At 38.1% G+C, this 24,303-nt stretch overlaps 2 protein-coding genes across 3 annotated transcripts in view; one reads left to right on the plus strand and one right to left on the minus strand.

The window, feature by feature from the left end:
• C15H7orf50 (chromosome 15 C7orf50 homolog) overlaps positions 1–24,303 on the minus strand; it is a 122,882-nt gene that overhangs the window by 88,974 nt on the left and 9,605 nt on the right. The window lies entirely within an intron of this gene.
• On the plus strand, positions 15,510–19,645 carry GPER1 (G protein-coupled estrogen receptor 1). Its single transcript, XM_064390012.1, has 3 exons — positions 15,510–15,661; positions 16,212–16,347; positions 17,685–19,645. The coding sequence occupies exon 3, from the start codon at positions 18,115–18,117 to the stop codon at positions 19,186–19,188; it is 1,074 nt and encodes a 357-aa protein (XP_064246082.1). The 5' UTR covers positions 15,510–15,661; positions 16,212–16,347; positions 17,685–18,114; the 3' UTR covers positions 19,189–19,645.

Consider the following 24,303-nt stretch of genomic DNA (forward strand, 5'->3'; position numbering starts at 1 on the left):
GTAGAGCAACAAAAACATGTTGCAACTGTTCAGCATTGCCTCGAGTGCACAAGTGATCCATTCTGGAAGCTAAAAAGTTAAGTTGATGACCAAAACCTTCCTGATTTTTTTTCTGTAATTTCCAAAACAATCATTTCACTATACCTACATAGTTTGGTATGCTTTCTGCACAGCCCTCAGTCCTAGAAAGAATAAGGTGACACTTGAAATTTGCATCTTTACTGAAAAAGCAACAGAAAAATAAAAGAATCACCTGATTTGCATGCAATGACAATGCATATTTTTTCTTTACCTTTCTTGACTGTAAGAATTTAATATCAACAGAATGAGCCTGGATTAGGCTACAGTTCACAGGGAAATGCTACATTCAAAACACCTGCACTACACTGCCACCCTGCCCAAGGTTGTCTGTAACAGTTTGGAGGAAATACTGTAAATAAGAGGGAAAAAATAAACAACCTACCCAGTCCAACAAACTGCTCCACATAATGATCAAAATCAAAGGCTCTATGTGAATTACAGTATTCTGAATAAAGCTCATTGGAAATCACATTTCACAGAGCCCCTGACCTAGTGAAGAACTGCTCGAGAGGACACTTACCTCACAAAGAATGTGAACCTTCAACCTGAAAACTGAAATGTTTCTGAGCTACTGCTGCAACCCAAGACCCTCCATCCAGTCTACCTCTAATCTCAAGGATGTATTTGGAGCAGTAGTGCTAACCTTCAGATGAAAATGTAGAGCAAGTAGTAAAATATGTTCTCCAGGTAACCCACAACTCTGATTTTGAAATTTAGACTGATACAATTTGTCTCATTTCACTTCTTTGAAGTGTTTTGGCAGTTTCCATGTGTTTTTCAGTGAGCCTTGTTGAAGTGCAACAAGTGGGAAGCCAAGAAAACAGAGTGCTTATACACTGGCCACAAACTACCCTCTCAACCCACAAAAGCCACTGCAGGTTACTGAAAGGTTACAAGAGACATGTCCTTCCCCATGAGCTGGTACAGGAAAACGTGATGGTACTGAAACATCCCAGCCAGACGGGCTGCACTAAAAAAAACCATGAGCCAATCCTTCCTTGCTTATTTATATCTGAGGTTTTAAGAACACTATTCATCAACACAGTCACTGACTGATGCTGAGCCAGACCCAAAACATCCTTCATACTCCAAGTCTTGTCTTTTAACATCTCATGGTCATTGCAGAGCCTCTGGAAAAATAATTTATTGCATGTACACGGTAACAAGAATATTCCAAAAGCCAGGACCCTTGGAAATATAGAAATACACCTATTTTTAAGCAGGGATCTTAATGGTTTGACATGCCCTGCTTTGTGTAGTGCTTTTGTTGTATTAAGCAAAGGGCGTGGTGTGGTATTTATTCCACAGGCTTTTCCTTTTCTAGACCTCTAGCACTTCACACAGCGCACTGGGAAAAAATGCAACTGCAAAGGCTGGCCAGTGAGCGTAGGATTACTTCATGAACAGGAGAAAAAAAACCACTGGATGGCCTCGCATACTTAGAAATGGCAGGGACAAACACTACTTTTCTGTTCTAAAATATCTAACTGCAGAGGAGAATCTGAACTTTAAAGTCACATGATGATGAAACCATAGGTTTGCTAAACATGCAACGTGTATGGTTTGAATGACTTCAGCTAAGTTCCTGTTTCCCCTACAGAACTGCATGTTTTTCAGTCAGCAAGCGCCTGGATTCTTCACCGTGATGTACAGCAGCTGAAGAAGTTATTGTAATATACACACAGAAATAGAAAGGGCTATAAGCTCCAAACAATAATTGTATTTCATCTGCCATTTCTCTGTGGAAGGCTCAGCCTGTTGTTTCTGTGGAACAATTCCTTGAAAAGGTAAGTGCTTTATATTACTTTGAATATGCAATGTTTTATTCAAGAGACTCAAACAGCGAAGCTAAGGTTGTTAGCTTTAAATTAAAAGTTTTTAATTTTCCCTTTTTAGCAACATTTGAACTACAGAAAGTAAAATACTGTATCTGGGAAAGGTCCTCAGAAAGCAGAAATGTATAATGAAGCTGAAATTTGTGACAAAGCTGGGCATTAAGTAGAGAAAATGTGAAGAGTGTTTTCCAGTAAGTACTTCACTGCCGTTGAACCAATGGGAGGTGGATGATGAAATACTGTTCAGTGGTGTGGACAAGCGACTCCAACCATTGCCTAAAACCAATCTTCTAAAGGATGGACATTGTCAGACAATCGTAACCCACCACAGGCATTGCATAGGACAGGAAACAGTTCGAGGATTATGTTTAAGTCACTGTTAGCTCCTTTATATTCTAGAAAAGTAAAAACAAAAGCTTTCGGTTTCTCAGGAACTGCTACTTTTCCACAAGGGTAGGATTTCTTAAGTCTTTACGACTTCAAATACTTGCCCAAGAGCAGGAATTGAGCTCTTACAAGAAAGATGAACATAGTACTTCATATTTTAGTCTCACATACTGTAAGCTGCCCCCCATCTTTTAACTTGGCAGACACAGTGTGAACAGAAAGGACATCTTCTCTCCCCAGATCACGTGCTATCTCAAGTCACTGCAGGACATCCCTACCAACAGCAGAGTTTCACAAGCAATGTTATGTGTATTTCTTTGTGACTGGAGGAAAGAATATTTTTCTTCTAAAGGCTGGTGAGAGAGTGCAGAAAGACTGCCCTACCAAACCTTTTATAGAGGAAGAGTTCTGGCTGCCAGGGAGAAACTCCCCTGGTTTAGGAGCTCTGCCTTATAGACTTTAAATAAACACAAGTCTCCTTGAAACCTCCCCTTCTGCAAAAGTTAAACATTAAAGTGGGGATGGGGAACCCAAACCCAACAGAATCTTAGGGACTAGAGGAAAGCAATGTAAGTCCTTTTACAGCTTCTATTTTTAAACTGCTTTTTGAACACTGTGCTCACTGTGTTGGAAGTGAAGAGGAATGTAACTGTGCTTCAGAAAGTGAAAATCAAATGTATTTGCTTTAACTGCTGAATTATAGAGAGGAAACAGGGATAGAAAGAGGGGAAAAAACACAAGAAAAAAGTGAGGGCACATGAAATTAAGGAGGGATTTGTGACGTGACTGATGGCAAATTAAAGTAAGGGGGACCTGAGATAAAGGGACAACATACTGGAGCATGACAACACAAAGATAAACCAAGCAGCATATTGCAAATTTCCCTCGGTAACTAATCATAAAACAAACAGAAATAGACCTGGCTTCTGCCATAGTTACCGTGACTAAATGGAAATAAAAAAGTCAGTTTATGTCATAGTATGTTGTAAGAGAAAAAAACATAATTCAGGTCTTGAGGTGTTTGCACTGTAAGCTGACAGATTCCACTGAAAGAGTGGAGGACTCGTCTGCTGTTGTCACCCCCTCCACCCACACCACAGCAGAACATAAACATGACGTGCATTTTGGGGGGAAAAAAAAAAAAAAAAGAATGTCCCTGCAGTAAATCCAAGAACCAGACAAGAACTGAGGGAATATGAGATCTTTTCACAGCAGAGGAAAATGACAATAAATTCCCCATATTTTTTTAATTATGGAAACTCTATGTATTTTGAAAAATAAAGATGTGGCCAGACATATGAATATTCTGAAATAAAACATCATGTGAGAAATAAACCACACTTTGCTGCTCCCATGCAACACATATTTTTATTTAAAATTAAATTAAATTAGTACTACCAATAGTCTGAAAAAATTCACAAACATTAATACTACTACAGCAGTAGTGAGCTCCTTCATCCCATTGTTATTCTAAGCATGGATTTTATGCTCTGGAAATGTTTTAAAAGTGGAAAAGTAATTTCTAAGAGCTGCTTTACATCACAGATGAGCACCTCACAGTCACAGGAATCTCTAATGCTACTCAGAGTGATGTAAACAAACAAACAAACAACCAAAAAAAAAAACAAAACAAAAAACACCGAAAAACCAGAGAGGTTGTGCCATCTGGGACTACTGCAAACCCATGAGCTGCAGGGGCTGCAGGGGAGTCAGGCTGTTCTGGTGGGGCCCAATTTATAAGCCCAGCTGGAAAACCCTGATGCAGCCACTTCATGAGGTAGTGAACAATGCATCTTGTAAAGTGCTATGTACCCTCCAATTTCACTGAAATCATTATGAAGAGACAAAATATTAAAAAGAAAAAAAAAATCAGGTTGTCAGGAAGTCAGAAATGTACAGGTGGGGGTGACCCTTTCAGAGGGAATGCACGTGTGTTTCAGACTGTAGGAAAACTGGCCATGTCTGCTTGTACCCCCTGCACAGGAGCCTTTCCTACCACAACCTGAGCTCCAAATTTGCTCTTTTTAATAGTGAGGCACCAGAACCAAATATGAAAGGAGTCCCTGACATTATCACTGTGATTATTTTACACTTTTAGGAATAATTTAAGGGGAAAGCTAATAACTACGGCATTGACTTTAATCTTATTTGCCAAACTAAAAATATTTCAGAATTGGCTACAAACTGCTAGGAGATATTTCTTCTTCTGTAATAAACACTTTATTGAATTCAAGAAAAAGATTTATACTCACACTGACTAGCCAAAGCAAAGCTGCAAACAGCCTGCTCTTTTAGTAAAATTTTGTTTGTGTGGGAATCCCAAGGTGTTCCCTTTAAAACAGCACACCTAAAAATTTTTTCTTAGCTCAGAATTCTGACAGTTAACACTGATTGTAATTATAAATATTTAGTTGCACTATTTCCCCAAAGTGAGTATGTTAATTCTAGGCTGAAAAGATTCCTTTTGTTCAATTTAAACCCTTCCTCAGATGAGGTAATTTAAAAGACGTACACTTATGTGAGGATAATAATATTTAGATGGAGAGGAAGCATCAATTTTAGTTATTTAACAATAATGTGCGTGTCTGTGGTTGCAACTGAAACTGTTTCAGGCATCCATCCTGACACCAAATGAGAGCAAAACATCCTTAGCCTCTGTTTAACACTGCTGGGCTGCCAGTAACACACCACAGTGTGCAAGCAGGTGGGGACAGGAAGAGAAACCGAGATGCTGCACTTGCTCGCTCAGTAAGCTGCAGTTACTGGAACATGCTGCATTAAGCCTTACTTTGTTTTAAATGCCCAAAGAGTATTTAAATAAAATTAAAAATACATTGTTATGGTCATAATTGAACCCAGCATCAGTACCAAGGCCAGGTCCTGAGCAAATTTATTCAAGTTTTGATATCTTTTTTTCCCCCCTGTAGTTTGATATAAGGCCACATGATTTCCTGTGAAACCCCAAACTATGCCCTTTGTTTCCCTTGCAATGATGTTACCAGAAAAGCTGAATGTTGCTAAATCATGCTGAGATTCTCTGCAAGGACAGTGTGCACAGCTAGTTGGCCCATAGAAGTTGTTGAGAAGATAATGGAGATGTTCACAGCACCAGAACTGAATTCAGCCCTGCAAAAGGAATTTACAGGTAGCACTGGAGGCTCTAGTGGAACAGCTCTAAATGTAAATATTTCCTAACCTTGAATCTATAGTGTGGGATGATAACAGACTTTCTCAGATGCTCAAGTGGTCACAATCCTTCACCAGATTAAGCTTCAAATCTCCCTCCTAACAAAAGATCAAAATTTGAATTAGAGTTTCCTTCATCCCTGAGACTCCTCCCAAGTATTTAAGAAAAAATGACTTGCAGAAGTTGAAGTTTCACACACAAGAATTGCTCATATCTAATAATCTATTTGTAAGCTTCAAAACTATATTGACTCTTAACTTGCTTCAGAGACTTCTGCCTGTTTTGCCCATCATTTCTTTCCTACAAGGTGCAAGAGGCTGGCACAGAGTCTGACCAGCCAACCTTGCCTCTGCAAGACCACCTGTAACACAAAACATCTTCCCTGGGTGTGTTAGTCCTTCCCACAGTGGAATCTCTCAGAAAATAACCTTTTCTACAAAAGAAAAAATTCTGTCTTTGAAAAGGGACAAAGAACACTGCTGAATCAAAACATAACTCCACGCTTTTCTATAAATGAAATTATAATTATATAAGATTACATACACATTTAATCAAAGCCACTTTGATAAGTTAACTTTTCTAATTAAAACCAGTATTAGAATTCCAATTTTGAGGAGAGATTAGAAACATCAGAAATGTGAAGTAGTGTCAGAGGTAACAACCGTAAATTAACTGTCAAACAGTATTAAGACACTGATTTATCTATAATGAGCACTGCTTAAAAACATTAATGCATCTCTGTGAATTTTTACCAATTTAACATTACTTTCATTATAAGAGTTAACATCACTAAAACCCCCTTATGGAAAAGGCATTATGTACAACTAAGTATGCAATTCCTTGCCACTGTGACTTATAAAAACTTCTGTAGGGAGAACTCCATGGTCCTGTCTTTGCCTGCTTGTTCAGAAGAGCTTTAGGTAAAACAGAACAAACTAAAAACACCAAAGTCTAACACAAAATTGCAATCTTTGCGAATAAAAAAAGATTTTTTTTCCCCAAAGAACACTCTACACTGTAAAAATGCCTATTTGTTTAACTTTCTCCAGGAGCTGAGGAACATCTTTAATCAGACGTTCCAAATTAATTAGGAATAGTGGGTTCATTATCTCATGTTTAAATATATTTAATCTTTGCAACTAAAGAAGGTATGTTATTTTCTGTATCAATCAGTACAAGGTGCACAGAAATTTCCTCTTAGAAGTTGAGTTAATTATGCTTTTAGGTGGTCTGGAAAATGCATATATCCATATCCATTACAGTTTTTCACAAGTACATACTATGTTCTCATAAAAGCTTTTTGGCTTAAAAGAAAAGGAGCCTCCAAGCATTTATACAGTAACAAAATCATTGTATCAACATATCACAGAGTCATTACAGCTAACAGCCTAACCATATTACTCTCAAAATTCCCTATTTCCAGGAATTTATAATGCAGCTGTAATAAATGATCCTTGCTAAAACTTCATCAACAGGTTTATAATGCACCAGTAATCGTTTTCTCAAAGTTGAGCATGCAGAAAAGCATTATTTTTTGCTGTTTTATGCAATGGCTACATCTAAAAAATGACAGCGTTATTAATGTATCGGTATATTAATGTTTTGGTATAAAATCAGTTTGTTCATAACAGTTCTTAAACATTCTCATTAATTTTATACGGGCTCCTCAGCACAGACTGCAGCTATGAAAAGCTTTTTTTCAGAACAGAGAGGAAGCAAAACTAAAACAAAGAAAGGAATGTGGCTCATGCCTCATATTGTGATTATCTTTGCATTTTCCTCAGTGTGTGGTGTGAGACTGCAGCTGGGTTCAAATGATACAAAATTCCCACCCTTGCGCCAGCACAGTGGAGCTTTTTGTGGCTGGAGCTGCTGCCCACACACTGGATTGCCCTGCAAAACGCCTTGGCCTTTTTTGGCCAGATGGGGAGGAAAAGCAGCTCCACCTAAACAGAGCCAGCTCCTCCTCACCCGCTGAACAGCCAATATTCCACATATTCCACGGGCAACATGAGCGTGCTGGATCCTGGCTGTCCACAAAGCTGAGCTGCATCAAGTGAGGGAGAGGAAGGAGTGGTAAGAGCAGAAACCACATCAAAAATAAAAAGATTTCTCTGGTTAAAAATAATTTCAATCTAACTTGGTTAATAACACAGCAGTGTAAAATCCACCAAGAGATTGCTGCATTTATTCTGAACAAATGGTTCATATGCCTGACTGCACATAATATATTCAATGCAAAAACAGGCATTAAAGCTGTACTTTAAAACTTGTTTCACCTTCCTTTTCCAGTTCCGTTTCAAACATCATTGAACAGGAAATAAGCAGAGTGTGGAAAGAAGGATGACTTCTCACAACATGACGTGGATCAGCTACCCAAGCAAGAGCCAGCCTTTCGTTTCCCCAGAAGAAATCGAAGCTGTCATAGCTTCTCAAAACATCATATCCAGATTTATGCACTGTTACATTGCCTTTTTTGTACCCACAGGATTAATAGCTGGCATATGTATTTTGATCATTTTCATAAAGAATCATTTGCAGAACAAAAGTGCAAGCTTGGACTTACTTCTTCTACACTTCACCGTCAGCAACATCATAATGATTTTTTTTTCCTTTACTGTCATCACTAGACCTGACTATTTAACAGCAACCCACCTTGCCTGTAGCGTACTGTCATTTTTTTTCAACTTTGGTTATTTCAATTCTCAGTATGTTTTCATTTTGACACTTCTCACACTATTACTGGAGAGATTTCCACCACAGACTGCTCTCTGCAAAGCCACCCAAAGACCCATCCTGTGTGTTGGGCTTGTACTCACATGCAGCTTCTGCTTGTCCCTGACGGAGGCAGTGCTGGTTGGCACTGATAATTACCACCTGGAAGCACACTGCCAGTTGGACCCATTATTCGCATGGCCCGAATATGAGATTGTTAAATTCACCTTTGGGTTTGGAATCCCGTCATTACTCCAGATCCTCTGTTTTACTGTGCTGTGGGCTAAAGAAGCACCTGCTGGAGCTCCAGCCTTGCAGCAGCACGTGCGCGCCTACCCCGCCGTGTACGTGATCAGCGCGACGATGTTCATCTGCCGCCTCTTTTACAACGTCATGATTCTCTTCAGGACAGCACTGAAACTGCAGAGGAGCATTGGAACGGCAAAGAACGAGCTTGTGATGAACACTGCAGAAATAGTGTTGTTCTGTGAGAGCTGTGCTAGCTTGGTTGTTATACTTTGTATTCATAAACCGTGCAAGGATGAAGTACTTCAAGTCATACAGAGGTGCCGAAGGAGAAGCAGTGCCAACAATCACCTTGAAATACCAGAAACAGCCCCGACACATCACAGGGGGTCTCAGTAATACTTGCTCTTCTAAACAACTGTCAATCCACTTTGCTTTTTAGCTTGTGGGTTTTGGTTTGGTTTTTTACTTCTTTAAAAAAGGGCAATTGTTCCTTCTTTAGAACCCAAATTTGGCCTATCTTACAGCTAGCAGTACTGGAAGAAAAAAGATGGTCAGTTCTAGTACTTACACTGAAATCTGTAAGAAAACTTCCAGGGTCTGGGCCTGTTTGGGTTTTTTTTTTTTCATATATACATATATATTTAAATAATATATTTTTCTGCAAGCCATTGCTTCAAAGTCAGGTAGAAAGATGAGTACCTTTGCCATAGAACTGTGCTTCTGCAATAATATCAATGCCCTAGCAGAGCTGCAAACAAAAATGTGGCAGGAAGCAACTTTGAACAAAGGTCAAAATTTGTAGTCAGAGCATTTTCTCAGGTGTACTTCCTCCTTTGACTTCTTACCCTTCAAACTACTTATTTCTATAACACTGGTATATAACTGGTATATATAATTCTAGTGGCATCAGCAGTGAGGTTTTTGTCTGAATTCCTGTGCCAAAAAAAAGAAAGAAATCAAATTAATGGTAACACAGGTCCATAAAGGAAAACTTTGGGTCCTTTGTGAGGCACTGAACTGGAAAGATCAATAGGATGGCTAATTAAAACTTTGTGCAAGAATGAAAGCTTTTTTTAAATGTACTCTCAGCTTCTACTTTGCATTTAGACTCACAGCAACAATTGATTTAAGCCATTCCTGATGAGTTCATTCAGAAGCACGAAGGCATTGGAAGAGCCACATTTTCAGTAATACACTAACTGAAAAACAGAAAAAAGCCAGACCAGAACAGTAGAACTGAGGTGTATTTTTAAGAAGGCAAACAAAACCCAAGCCCCAGTTCCTAAATGGAATCAAGGCTCTGCTAGAGACAAGCATTGTACATTTAAATGAGAATTGAAGGGTAAATGGTGCAAAAAGAGCAAAAAATCTGAATTAGAATAAAACAGCTGTGGTGCAGGACTTTGGATGAAGGCCTGCAGGATCAGTAGCTGATGCAGGCTGAGATGTAGGTGCAAAGCTGTAAATGCTTGCTTTGAGCACACTATTACTGCCACCAAATCTGGCCAGGAGCCACCTTAGGCATTTGGCTTTGGCTTCATCTTCTCTTACAAAGGTTGAGAGAACGGAAACAGGAAAAGCAGAGAATTGTACTAAAATTTGGATAATGACGTAGACTCAGATGGCAAAGTTACAAAAACACAGCACTGTAATGAGAAAGTAACTTGAATAGTTCTGAGAGAAAGTTATTTTGATGCTTAAATCTGTGCCTTTGTATGAAACCCAGGTGCTAATGGAACTGAGAGGGGTTTTTTGCAGTTATATCCTTTGAAAGATCTTCCTGATGGGGTCTTCCAGATTGTGTGGGGAGCTGGTGTAAATCAGCACGAGCTGCCTAAGAGGGAACAGCAGGAACTGACTGATCAAGATGAACATCTTCCACAAGCCAAGGGCTTCCAAGAAATGGAAGAACAATAATCATGCAGAATACAGATCAATCTAGAGATGTGGATCTAGACTTGGACATCCAAATCCTGACAGGTATGGACCATGACTGTATCACATGCAAATAAAGGGCAATATATAATCCCACTATGACTGTAAGGACCAACATTTCCACAAGCTGGTAAGATGTCTGCATTACATTGTGTCAGCTCGTTCCCCTGTTGAATTTTGTTCTGCTGCCAGCACGAACAGATGGATAATTAAAGAACTCTATATATAAACAGATCATTATAGAACGTGGTCAGAAAGGAAGTAGGCAGATAAGAATCATCTCTTTGAACACGAGAGCCAATTTCATACTTGTGAAAGGAATTCTCAGATGGCATCAGAGGTTTTGTTTTGCACCTGAGAAGAGGGAGATTAAACAACACAGACCAAAGATCAGCCTTGCAGAAAGAAGTCTGAAGAGACGAGTTGTTAGGAGCTGCACATCAGTGAAAAAGCTGACAGACTGAGTGAAAGAATACGTCAGAAGATGCAAGCTGTTTATCCCAGCTCAGAAAGTCAGAGTTTCAGCTGCACTGTGGATGAGGAGGATATTTTGTAGTATGGGAATTATGTGCAAATGATTCTACTTTATTTACAGCTTCCATACATTTTATATTTAAGGATAAAAGAATAAATATTGTGCTGTTTCTGAGTTACTTTGAAAGGTGCCTAAAAGAAAATAGAGTCAGTAAAAGTTAGCTGGGTCCTGGAAAGTGATGTGAGTGAATGCCAGTAACACACCTGTGAGGAGCCACGGGGTTGAGCAGGGCACAAAGGTGATTCATGATACTCTCAGCAGGGTACACAGCTAGAGCAGGGCCATACCCAAGTGTCACACACAAAAAAACCTGTAGGGATCTACTGTCAGCTGTAGGATCAGAGAGTGAGCACACCTTGGCAGAATGAACAACTGCGTGTGAGTCTGCGAGCACTCCTGGGGAAAGCTCCTGGCTGCCATCTGTGAGATGTGAGTGTGTGTACTCTGATCTCCTCCCTGTCCATGTGGAAAAAACCTGAGTATTTTCTGGATGGCTGGTTATATCGCCATGAAGAAATCTCTCTGTACAATGAAAAGACTTTGCAACTGAATATGAGAAAACAAAGGTAAACAGAAGGGAAGAGGTTGAAAAATGCAAAACAGTAACTCAAATAGTTATGAATATAAATGTTAGCCATAGAGAAATGTTTCCATAGAATTATTCTTGATAAAGTCAGAGCTTACATTAAAGTTTAGAGCAATGAACATGTGGTTCTAGAGAAAATCTACTTGCATCCAGCTAGAATATGAAAGCAAACACCCCTATGTGCAACAGGGAAGGAACACAAGCAGTTTCCCAAAATCCGTCTAATACAGTCTGATATGAGGGAGAGAAGAGCAGCTTTAGCTAAGATTAGAAGCAATATTTTTTAAATAATTAATAATCCAAAGAATATTTTTAAGAACAAAATAAAATCTCCCTGCTCTGAGATTTTTTTCTCTTATGCAAGCAGCAGCTCGGTTGAACCCTCACTTCTCCCAGGCTTCACCCAGTTGTGAACAGAATGTTCCAGAAGAAATACAGCATATATTTTTATAGGCAGGCTGTCAAAATTAACTGAAGGGATATACTAGAAAGTTCAAAGGAGAATATTTTACTTCTGTCTTGGTAATATCTGTATCTTTCCACGACTTTGGTCTTCATTTGAAAAAAACACTTTGTTCAGTAGACGAAGAGAAATGATCAGGCTGAAATTAAAGCTTGAATTTCTGAGTTGGTAACATGTTTTGGGAAAGAAGTCAGGACTCATCATTACTGAACCAGCTGGCTCAAACTTGATCTGGTCCCATTGCAAACAACATTTGAGCTAGAGACTGGATGTGCACACTTGAATCACAACTCGAGCTGCTACATCCCTACACGTATTTCTAAGCCTGCCCTTAGTTACATTCTAATATTAAACTTACACACACTGAAACAGATGAATACACTGAAAAAACTGAACACACCAGTATTATTTATCTTGATTTTGAGGCAGCCACAGAAGATTTGGGGCATGGTGAAAACTCAAGCAATTCAGCCAAAGTAAGTACTCTATATAATGTGTCCACCATATATGTTGCACAACAAATAAATTCACTAATGGATAGAATGAAAGAATACATTTCACTTCCATGGTACAAAGTGTCCAGCAAAGGACTGCCAGACTCAGCCACTAAAATAAAAATCATTGATGTTTTGAAAAAATCTTTTAAAATAGCATTTGAATAGAGCCTGAAGTCCTATGATGAGGCTTTGAGCACTCTGGTTTAGTGGAAGGTGCCCCTGCTCATGGCAGAGGGCTTGGATCTAGATCTTTAGGATCCCTTCCAACCCAAACCACTCTAGGATTCTGTGATCTTTCACAGACAACATTTTGTGGCTCCATTTAGTGGAATTTTTAGATTATCCCTTAAGAGTTTTGCAATATATGCTTTAAGAAAAAAATAAAAAGATTTTACCAGAATAGTTTGAATGGGTTTGAATGGGTGTTGTCCCTGCAAAAGGAAAAGGCCGAACTTTTAAAAATTATTTTTAGTAAGAAAAATGCATTCTCAGAATTACTGGCAACTGGAAAGCCTAAATACACAAAATACACTCCACCCAAGGTTTTCTGGAGGCACAGAAACAATTAATGCCAGCTCAAACAAAGTTTGATCATTTGCAAGAACAATTATTTGCTACTGAGGCTGGACAGGATAAAGTGTGAGGGTGCTCTAGAGCAGGGTAATGGATGCTGATTTCATTCCGTGGTTGAAAAAGGTGAGAGAGGATTTGGACCTCAGTCTATCTGGAAAACCTCATGAACAGTACCTGTACCTCCTCTAGAGACAGTTCCAGAAGAGATTCTCTCCTGGAGAATCACAAATTTTATTTCTTCTGCAAAGGTTATATTACAATGTTAGCATTCCAATACAATTTTAATTTATGCTTCCATCCTGCTCCATGCAATACAGTGCCTTACTTTTTTTTTCAGCTTTCTATATCCTTGCCCTGATCTAATTTCTCCAGGACTCAACAGCTTCATACCCAAAACACTTCCACACTTCTGACAGAATCCAAGAGTCTCTTACATCTTAGAGGGCTTATCCAGCTGGAGAGGCTGCCACAGAGTGCTGGCACAAGAGCTGTGATGCATCAGAGCTCTCAACAGTGCTCTCTCCCATACACCTCCCACTTTCTTTCTCCTCAGCTGCCACCTTTTAGCAGCACAATAGCAGGCACATATGTTGAAGTCTGCTAAATTACACAGAATATCTTCTATTATACCCCAGATTCAGCCTCTTGGTACTGAAGTACATCACAACTCTTGCTCTGAAGTACATCACAACTGCAGCAGTGCTTCTGAAAGTCTCTCTGGTGTTAGACATTTTACTGAGATATTTACAGAGCTTTACATATTGATTGCTACCTAAAAACAAACCAGGAATATTCCAAATGCTGAATTACTGAGGTTTGACATTATACAAATCCTACTGCACCAGTTGCCTTCACAGATTTTCTCAGCAACAATCACAGGAAGGTAAAACAGGTGGAGCTTAAGACTCAACACTGTCACAACTGTGACCATGGATCATCAAGGCAGTCACTGTAAAGTCCTGTGGAATACTGACAGGGAAAGAGCAAAAGTACAATGTTCAGCAGATGCTAAAATTACTTTGAAGTATTTTATGGAATATGGAAATGACAAACAGGGAGATTAAGGTAGATTAATCAGTAACAATAATTTGACTGCATAAACAGGGGCCTGAAAATGCTGTGATCTGTTTTAGGAAACAGGATTCAGAGGATTCGCACGATCATCTCATAACATATTCAGATAAATACAGAACCCATTAATTACAATATAATAATATACAAGAGTACTATAATACCTAATATGACCTCTTATGCATCACAGTTCTTCTAGCATAGAAAACAGCAACTTCATGGGTCATTTGAAAGAGAATTTCCTCACAACTCTGGAAGTATGGCAAAGTGACATATTTCTTACCGTGAATTCAAACAAGAAAATTATCATTCAGAATTATACACTTTAATAGTAAATCAGCTGATATTCAGAGCTAGACAAACAAGGACAAACAGAACAGCTGATTATCAAATCCAGGCCCCCATAATAACAAACAACTGACACCCAGAAGTGAACGTTACACATTGAAGAAAAGTAAAAAATCCTTCAGGCCCTTGCAAGATCAGTGGAAGCTCTGAAGGACAGAATTAAGTACAGCAAAACCACATGATCAACAATTAACAATAAAGACTCTTTTCAATCCTGTTCTTTTATGACAGCAAAAAATTACGTCTTTCAAAGCTGGTATCACAAGATTTTTCTAACATTTACAATATTCCAGTCCTACAATGCAATCATATTTGTACACGTCTCAAAGCAAAACACTTTAGGCTCTGTCCTCATCGCCCTGTATTAAACCACTCCATTCCACACACAGTGCAAATCTTCTGTTCAAAAAAAATTTACCAGCACCAATCTGCGCAAACACTCTTTTGATCTAAATAATAACTGATTCCAAAACTATTTACTAAGAGCCATCATGCAAGAACATCTTTAAAAACTTTTTAAATAACACTGCCAAAATCCTCTATTCCAAGGCACACTGTGTAGCAGAAAAACCAGCAAATAATGTATTTGCCTCAATGAAGGCAAAGGGCTTCTGCTCCCAAAGCCACTCACATAAAGAACCTCTGCTTCACAGAGAGATCCTTTGTAACCTAGAGATATTTGACCACTGTAATTGGTGTCATACATCCATTATAATGACATGTTAATTGCTTACTCCACACTTCTGAAACTGTCACACTGTCTTCCTGAAGTCCTAAATGCTGAGATCCCATTCATCTCATTCCAGCAGCAGCAGAATGCTGCATCCGTGTACAGCAAAGCCACTCAGGGCACTGAATGTTCAGGTGTCAGATCAACATAACCACAGAAAGCAACTGCCACAAATAAAATATCGCTCTTTCATGAGGAAAGTTTGACTTTCTTCCCGTTCTAAGAATTCTGGCCACCAGTAGGTGGTGTTACTTGAAACGTCAAGTAGGTTTCTTTACCCCCTGCGGATGAAATGCAAAACTCCACCTGCAACACTGGTGTTTCATGCAAAACTGAGGCTCCTCATTCTCTGTAGGGTAAGCTGATTTCCTCCATGTGATTTTGAGCTGAGCAATTCTAAGAAGTAAGAGAATGACAACATATACCTGAAAATTCAAATACAAGCAGGCAAAATGGAATCGACTTGAAGGTAGGAAAACTGAAATTTATCTTCTCCATTTAGCAAATGACCCTTCTCAGATGCTTGATGTCTTCAATCCAATATTTCCCTTTAGACTGCCCAGAGGCTTTTAAAAAATAACACAAATAACAGTAATAATTGCTTTATCTCTATGTAAAATATGCTTCGTTGCAATCTGCAAATAAATCTCTTAATTATTGTTCAGCTGAGCTCTAGATTTGAATGAACTATAAAACTTAAACACCAGAGACAGAAAGGAGGGTGCAATGAACACCAGGCAAAATAAAACTGACAAATACAGGAGAAAGATGTTTCAGTAGTTCTAGTAAAAAAGAAACCAGCAGAAACAGGGTTAATTCTAGCCTTATAAGGCTGTTCAGCAGCACTTCAACTGCACACAAATTAGAACAACCCTGGGAATCTATAAAGCTTGTTTTATTGCCAAGGACATGCAGCAAGATCTGCATTTTGCTCTTGTAAACTCTCCTTTATTTAATAAGTCCTAAAGCAGAACAAGACTTTTATATGATTTTTGTTTTTACTGCTGAATCATCAACAGGTGGCATCCACTGCAGCTCTGCACACCTAAAAGCAAGTTTTTACCGAGAGGACAGTGGAAGTTGGCACATCCATTACGTGTGCACCCAGCGAGGAGCAGCCTGCAGGAAAACCAGCTCTGGAGAAATGGAATTAAGGTAAAATAAAATGTTTCACAGTACATAGTTTACCTGCAATGCTTTTAATTGCTTGGCTTTTGGCAGCCTTTCAGATGTAATTAAAATCTGACCACCTACGGACCTTTTAAAATCAATTGCTCAGGCTGTTAACTTATCTTTTATTATATTTAAATCTGTTTTACTGCCTTATTCACAAATAAAAGGCTGTTACATAAAGACAACGGTTTATGTCTGACTTCACCGCTGCTTGAAACAAACACTGAACCTTCTAATAAGTGTAACTTCACATGGACATTTTAGCATGAAGATTTATACTGTTAAAATTATTCAAAACACAGCAACAGGTACTGGCAGCTCATACCTGTTTCATTAAGAAATCGAAGCTCTGGAACCTGTATCTTTATTTAAGTATCTGCAGCTATTTCTGATGACTTGAATACATTTAAGCAAACTAAGAGCTGTATTTCTGACTAAAACTATTCTAACGCTCCTACTCCACTGGTGATCCGCTCTTTTCTCCCCCCGACTGCACACTGGCAGGATTTAAGTCATTAAAATGTGGAAATATGCATTCATTTTACTAGCAAACAATTTAAAAAATATATTTTCATGTAGATAAAAACCAATGGTTGATAGTAAGATGAAGATCAAAGCAGTTAAAAATATTTAATATTTAGCACCAAAATATCCTGGTTTATAATTTTCTTGCTGTTTTATTTGTTTGGGGTGTCTTTGTTTGGCTCTTTCTTTTTTGAAATAAACTTCTAGCAATGCTTCAAGTGCATAACATTCAACATTTAGAAGTAAACAAATCTGATAACTGGTTGTTTTCCATTGCTACCCGGAAGTCAGTGAAACATAATAAATCACAACAGAAAACAAATTGAGTATAATAATGTTGGTGTAAATCAATATGCTACTTGTATTACCTTCATTTCTAAAATTTGCTTTTCCTTCCCACTGAAAGCAGCAGGAACCAACTGCTTTTCATCTCTGTTGCCTTCTCAGCCACAGACTCTGCTATTTATTAGTCTTACAAGCTGACAAAATAAATATGTATATATATTTAAAAATACAGTTTTCCTTTATTAGGTTAAAGTCACTCATTTGATTTCTCTGTATTTCTTCATTTTTTAATACACAACCCCTGAGGGGCACACACAATTTTAACAGACCTGCCCTCATAATGTATTTTGATCTAGAACAAATTTAAATTCTTTTTAGTGAACCTTTGCATTTATATTAGAGCATGATGTTTCCCACAACCTCAGCTGTGATTTCAGTTAGCAGAAGCTAATGGCACATGGAGCGGTGCTGGAATATGAGATTAATTGTTTTCCATTTGCAAATTGCAGGTCCAAGGATGTTCATTGATTATTAAAAGAAAACAAATGGAGCTAAAATCCCACTGCCTTCCAACTTGCATGAAGGAACACTGCTGCTGAAAAGCTTTTATTAAAGAGACCCACGTACCACCATGGTAAAAAGATTCCTACACGATCTTAAGGCATACAGGAACTGCAAATTCTCTCATTTAAAATGTATATAGTATCCTGTAAAACAAATTAAGACATTCACTATTTGTAGTATTATATTTCAGTCAGTTTTAAGTCTAATTAATCTGACTTTTAAAGCATTTAATTTCCTATACAAAAGTGTGTATCTTTTTCAATTCCAATCAAAAATGTTTACTAGGAATTCAGCTGAAAGCAACCAAAAATCTGATTTTTTTGGTATTGCCACCAAACTGTGAGTACTAATATACTTTTTGCAGATATTTTAACCATGGAAACTTATTCTGCCTCAGTATCACCTGTTCTATGTAACAGCACAACTTTTAACCTGAGTGGATCCCATTTGTGTAACGAAAGCATATCCTCTAGATTAGCTGATAAATCAGAACACCAACAATATGTTATTGGCCTTTTCTTATCATGTCTTTACACAATATTCCTTTTTCCTATCGGTTTTGTGGGAAACATTCTGATCCTGGTTGTCAACATTAGCTTTCGGGAAAAAATGACAATCCCAGACCTTTACTTCATAAACCTGGCAGTGGCTGATCTCATTCTAGTGGCCGATTCTCTCATTGAGGTGTTTAATCTTGACGAGAAATATTACGATATCACCATCATCTGTACCTTTATGTCTTTGTTCCTTCAGATCAACATGTATAGCAGCATTTTCTTTCTGACATGGATGAGTTTTGACAGATACCTAGCCCTGGCCAAAGTAATGAGGTCCAACCTCTTTCGCACTATGCAGCACGCTAGACTGAGCTGTGGGCTCATATGGATGGCATCCATTTCGGCAGCTCTAGTCCCATTTACAGCCGTGCACTTACAGCACACCGGAGAGGTCTATTTCTGTTTTGCAGATGTAAAAGAAATCCAGTGGCTAGAGATAACCCTGGGGTTTATTATCCCCTTTGTGATCATCGGTCTTTGTTACTCATTAATTGTTCGAGTCCTTATAAAAGCGCACAAGCACAGGAGTCTCCGGCTGCGGCGACAGAAGGCTCTGCGCATGATTTTTGTTGTTGTCCTGGTTTTCTTTATCTGCTGGCTCCCTGAAAACGTCTTCATTAGCGTCCAACTTCTCCAGAGGAAAAGCGAGCCCGTCTCTTCCAACAGCCCATCCTTCAGGCATGATTATCCTTTAACAGGACACATTGTGAACCTAGCAGCTTTTTCTAATAGCTGCTTGAACCCCTTAATTTACAGCTTTCTGGGGGAAACCTTCAGAGACAAACTGCGACTGTACATTGAACAGAAAACAAAAATGTCAACATTGCATCGCTTCTGTCAGGCTGCCTTAACGTCTGTCATTCCTGACAGTAATGAGCAATCAGAAGTCTGATTTAGTGTCATTGTATAAGACATATGACTGTGAAGTTGTGCAAATAGTGAACAAAATGCTTGCTACTAACAGAAAAAAAGTGCATTTGTGTGTGTGTATATATATATTGTATCACTCTATTGAGTATTGAAGGTTTATATTCGAAATGTTTTTATGACAAGACTTTAATGTAGAAGAATATGTTTTAGTCAGATTTATATTTAATTATGAACAAGATTATTAAAAGCTGAGCACTGAAGAAGCTTTATTTTGTATTATACATATATGAATGACAATATAAGAGAAAATTTTATCAACTTAGGAAGACTGTAGATGTAATCTGATTATCAGAGATGATACTTTGCTGGTGTATATAAGGTACTTCCACTGAAATAATGAAGCTGCTGTAACAGTGAGGAAAAATCATTACAACATATTGATGTGGTGATGCAGAAAAAAAATTGATTTTTTTTCACCCAAACATGTTAAGATGAATGACTTTGCTTACAAGAAATACATGGTACTATCGTCACTGTATTCTAGCATGTCTTCCATGATTAAGTTTTTAATCTTAATATAATCAAGCACAGTGATGAGTTTTTGTCTCCTAAATGTAATCTACTGTTTACATCAGTACTTGATCAAAACCAAAATCATCTGTAACTATGGTGCTCATCTGAAAGAACTTCACAGAAGCAAAATGTAGTGCTTCATTCTGTCTTTTAAGGACTGACCCTGATGCTCTCTCAGAACAAACATAATTGGCCTTTTTGTCAAAAATGCCAGTGCACCAACATCGTGTACATTCACACCTGCCTTCAGATTTGAGTGCACATTGCACAAAATCTCTTCACATTCCAGAACACAATGCTGTGATTTTAAGGAAGTGTCACTTTCTGCAAAAGATATTGTGTAGATATTGCTTATGAAAGTGACAGAAGCCTCCAATTTCAGGAAGGAAGACCATATGTAATGGAGAGCGTGATTAGTGATCATCAGATCTGAACTTCATGCACACCCATCCCACCTCCAGAAACCCCCAGCATTTCAAGACCGTAAGATGCATTTTAGATGCTTTGATCATTTGAAGAATAATTAGACTAAGCAAGCAAATGATAGCACCACTTACTGGAAAACAGTGTTTCTTTTCTTCTAGCAAATAATTGGGTTGTAAATCTGATTGATGTCTAGCACAGGTTACTCCTGGACTTGTTCAGAGGAAGCTATAAAGTTCCTAGAGATTAGCGTGCAAGATCATTAAAACATCACTTGCTGCATCTCTCAAGTGAATAAACTCATTTCACTTCTGTGCTTATTGACTGAAGCACCAGAACTCAGCAGAATAAGATGTTCTGTCCTATTTTCAAATGTGATATTTTAATTAATTAGCTCAATAACAGATTTTAAAGGATTTTTAAATGTAGACCTTTAAAACAATGACTAAAGCTACTAAAGCAATAAAGAAAACAGTGAAAATTATGATTCCACTCATATTTCTCATGACATATCTGGAGTTTCTTAGTGGAAGGTTTGGCCACAAAAGACTTGACCTATAAACAGAAAGGCCACAAGATGCTGATGGCTGAATTTGAAATAGATAGCTGGATATTCCTGCAGCTCCAAGAGGAAAGGCACTGTGGAGTCTGAGGCAACTGCAGATTATTTGTGAGTGATTGCTAATCACAGGCTAATGAAAAATGTGTTTAGCTCCATCCTCTCTGCAGAACGCCAAGCAGATCTTTCAAGAAAGATGCAAGCATAGCATGAGTTGCTAACAAACACTCAGTAAGTAATCTCCCACCATTGTGCTGCATCTCACACACCCCTTTTTCCTCAGTATTTTCAGCCACAATTACTCAGGTCCTATGGACTGCCAATAAACATTAATCACACCATTAAAGATGGCTATTTCAGACAACACCCAGCTGAAGGAAGGGATAATTGTTTTAGCAATGCAGTTCTGAGAAGACAGACCCATCATGAGCTTACAGATTTATTAGGTTTGTGCAATCCTGACGCCTGCCATCAATAAAGAATTTATTTGGGGTTGCAGGAATACACTTTCCCAAGCGTAGTTGTTGCTTATTTTGTTTTTTTAGGAATAAGATCCTTTCCCCTCCTCCCAATACAGGGATCATATTTGTGATCAAGTCTATGGTAGAAGCCTCTCTGCTACCCCTGCAGAACACAAATCAACAAAGTCTTTGTGCAGAAGCTTATAATAATAAACAAACAGTAATAGCAAATGCCTGCTCATGCATCCTCCAAAGTAGTTTGTTTCTAAGTGATCTTATTCTGTAAAATACAGTGAAATCTAGGAAAGACCAGATTACTATAGCATTAAGAAAACAATATTTACTCAACCTGAAACAACCTATTGCATGTTTAAAACCAAATTACAAACCTAAAATACCTGATGAGTTCCCTACTGCTGGTATTTTGGGACAGGCTTACGAACTGTGCCTGAAATTACTAAATTTAAACATACTTCTTACTTTAAATGCAAAGCACTCTCCCAGCTGAAAAAACTGCACACTTATTCCCAAAGCTTTTTTTAAGCACTAACTCTGTACAAAGTAATATTTACAGAAATGTCATACAACTTCCATGTGTTTATGTACACAACATGTTTTCTGCAAGCCACCATCTTGCAATAACCCTCTACTATGGCTTATTCATGGACCAAAAGGATCTCAGCTCGATGTGTCATTATTTTTTTAGTTTCAAAGGACATAATCACCAGTAAATAAAACCTTTTCTAGAGTGTAAAGGAAAAAGGGAATAGGAACAAGAATTTTTATACAACTCCTTCACTTTTTACCTCTGGTCTCTCATAAATTGTTTCATTTGTGATTTGAAGGAAAATATTCCATATGCCTTTCTAAAACACTGGACTGATGACAACTATGAGATTTAAAAACCTGTTTATCACAGTTGCTTACAATCTTTGCTGTAATAGTCCATATAAAGTTTCCAGACATGAAAAGTCTAGTAGTAGGAAAAGCTCACAGAAAAGAGGAGAGAGGGAATAATCAAAAAATCCCTGAAACCATTAACTGCTTTTGAAAATAATACTTTAGCACAAGACTGCCTTGAATGCACAGGGTATAACTGAACATCTAGAAACAAAATAAATGCAAACAGCACAAACTAGCACCAATCTGGACCTAATGCAACTGAAAGCTTCCCTTAGCTGTGTAAAAAGAGATGAGAAAAAGAATTATGTGTGACCTCTTTAAAATGTTAAGGAGATGCTGGAACTTCGCATTCTTTTGACAGTTTTGGGAGATACACTAAATACCAACTGTGCAGACACAACATCCACCTCTCAAAAACGCAAAGTCTGTCAGTCTAAAGATAAAGCTTGATTCATTTCTGAAGAGCATTACAGGATGGGAGGGCATGTGACACAGAATTTGAATCAATGAGTCAGGTGATCCCAGATTCTGTGCAAGGCTTTGACATAATATGGATAAGATGCAAGAAAAGTCACCTCTCCCATCAAAAACTTGAAAAAAATTAAGCACAAAGTTTTACAAGAAAATGCCTGTAAAATTTCAGACTAAGTATCTGTGTTTCAAAATTCACTGCCTGTACAGTGCAGGCTCTAATCTTTTTTCCAGCCATCAAGTTGTGTTAGAGTATTACTGAATTTTTTCCCGTGTAAGGATTTTGCTGTATTCTCTCAGCTGTTTATTAAGACTGCAAAAGGGAAAAGGTTGTCTGGACAATTTTAAATGGTTAGGATTGTCACATAAAAAATGTGTTAAAGAGTGGTTTACCGTAAGTAAAAGCATGTCAAGTTCAACCCTGATTATCATTAATTCCATTGGAACTTGTTTCTGCATAACTAAAAACAAGTGAGTGTATGAAGAAATAGGTTTGAATTTTAATAGCTACTTATGAAGGTGAAGCAATGAATTAATTTGATTTTGATTTAAAACAACAAAGATAAGGGCTTGATTTGAATTTAAGGGACAGTATCTATCCTTCCCTTTCACCCTAAGTCTTACCTTACCCATTCAGATCGTCAGACAGACATTTAAAGTTTTCATCACAGAAGAGCACAGGGCCAAATCAATTGTTTATTTGTTCTTTTTTTAATGGTAAAACAGGAACAACATATGATGGGGAACAAGTCACTTTTAAGACATGCACACAGAACACCTTTCCCCTATACCCCTAAGCTCTGCTGTCAGGGAGGTTGTGGTACATGCCCTGTGCTGTGTTCCAAAGAGAGACACCAGATATGAAAATCTGAACACCCTCCAGTGATATTTACAAGTTAGGTGTCCTTTCTTCAACAGTGTTGTCCAAACTATTTATTCCACAGTGACTTTTATTACAATAAACTTTTAACCCTTGGGCTTGGGCTTCTTTTTGGACTGACATCACACAGCAGGCAGGAGCTGTGAATAAACAGCTGCATATTGAGCCACCCAAGGTGCCAACACAGGAGCAATGCCCCCTCGGGACTGCACACTGTGCAGATCAGCTCTACTTTCAACTCACTTTCTTATATGCTGCTTAATTTCTTTTACAGAAGTCTACTAAGTGCTACTACAAAATATTAAGATGATTGTCTGAGCCTCACACAGTCACCTATGGGTTTAGGATGGTTTTGAAACCATTCAACCCCCATGATAAAAACCATTTTCAAGTTTCCAACCTGTTTTCTCACATTGTTCAGTCTGCCACAGGTATATACAGCTATTTCAAAGTTCTAAATTAAACTACTGAGCTGTTCATTACCAAAAAGTAAAACCCTATCTTCTCAAAATAAATATTTAATGCAGCAGGGTAAGCTTTCCCAAAGCAGCAGCTTTGCTTACAAGTCCCAGTTCACTTGAACTGCAAGCAAAATCTCTGAAGAGGTTTAAGACCTTTTCAAATTGCATTCAGTGTGTTTTCTGGAAGGACTTAAAAAAAACTGTGGGGAGAAAAAAAAAGACATAGTAGAGAAACAGGAAAATTATTAGGATATTGTTAAATTATCCTTAGAATAGAAGTTAAGGCGATTTTTACAGAAAGAACTCAGTGGCAGAATTGCCTAATAGTGCTAGAGATAGATTTGTTTTCTGCCTCAGCAGCAGAAATATTTCCTTTCCCAGGCATTCCCTCAATAGAAACAGTAAT

Source organism: Passer domesticus, chromosome 15 (genome assembly GCF_036417665.1).
Source record: "Passer domesticus isolate bPasDom1 chromosome 15, bPasDom1.hap1, whole genome shotgun sequence".
In the NCBI taxonomy this organism is placed as follows: Eukaryota; Metazoa; Chordata; class Aves; order Passeriformes; family Passeridae; genus Passer; species Passer domesticus.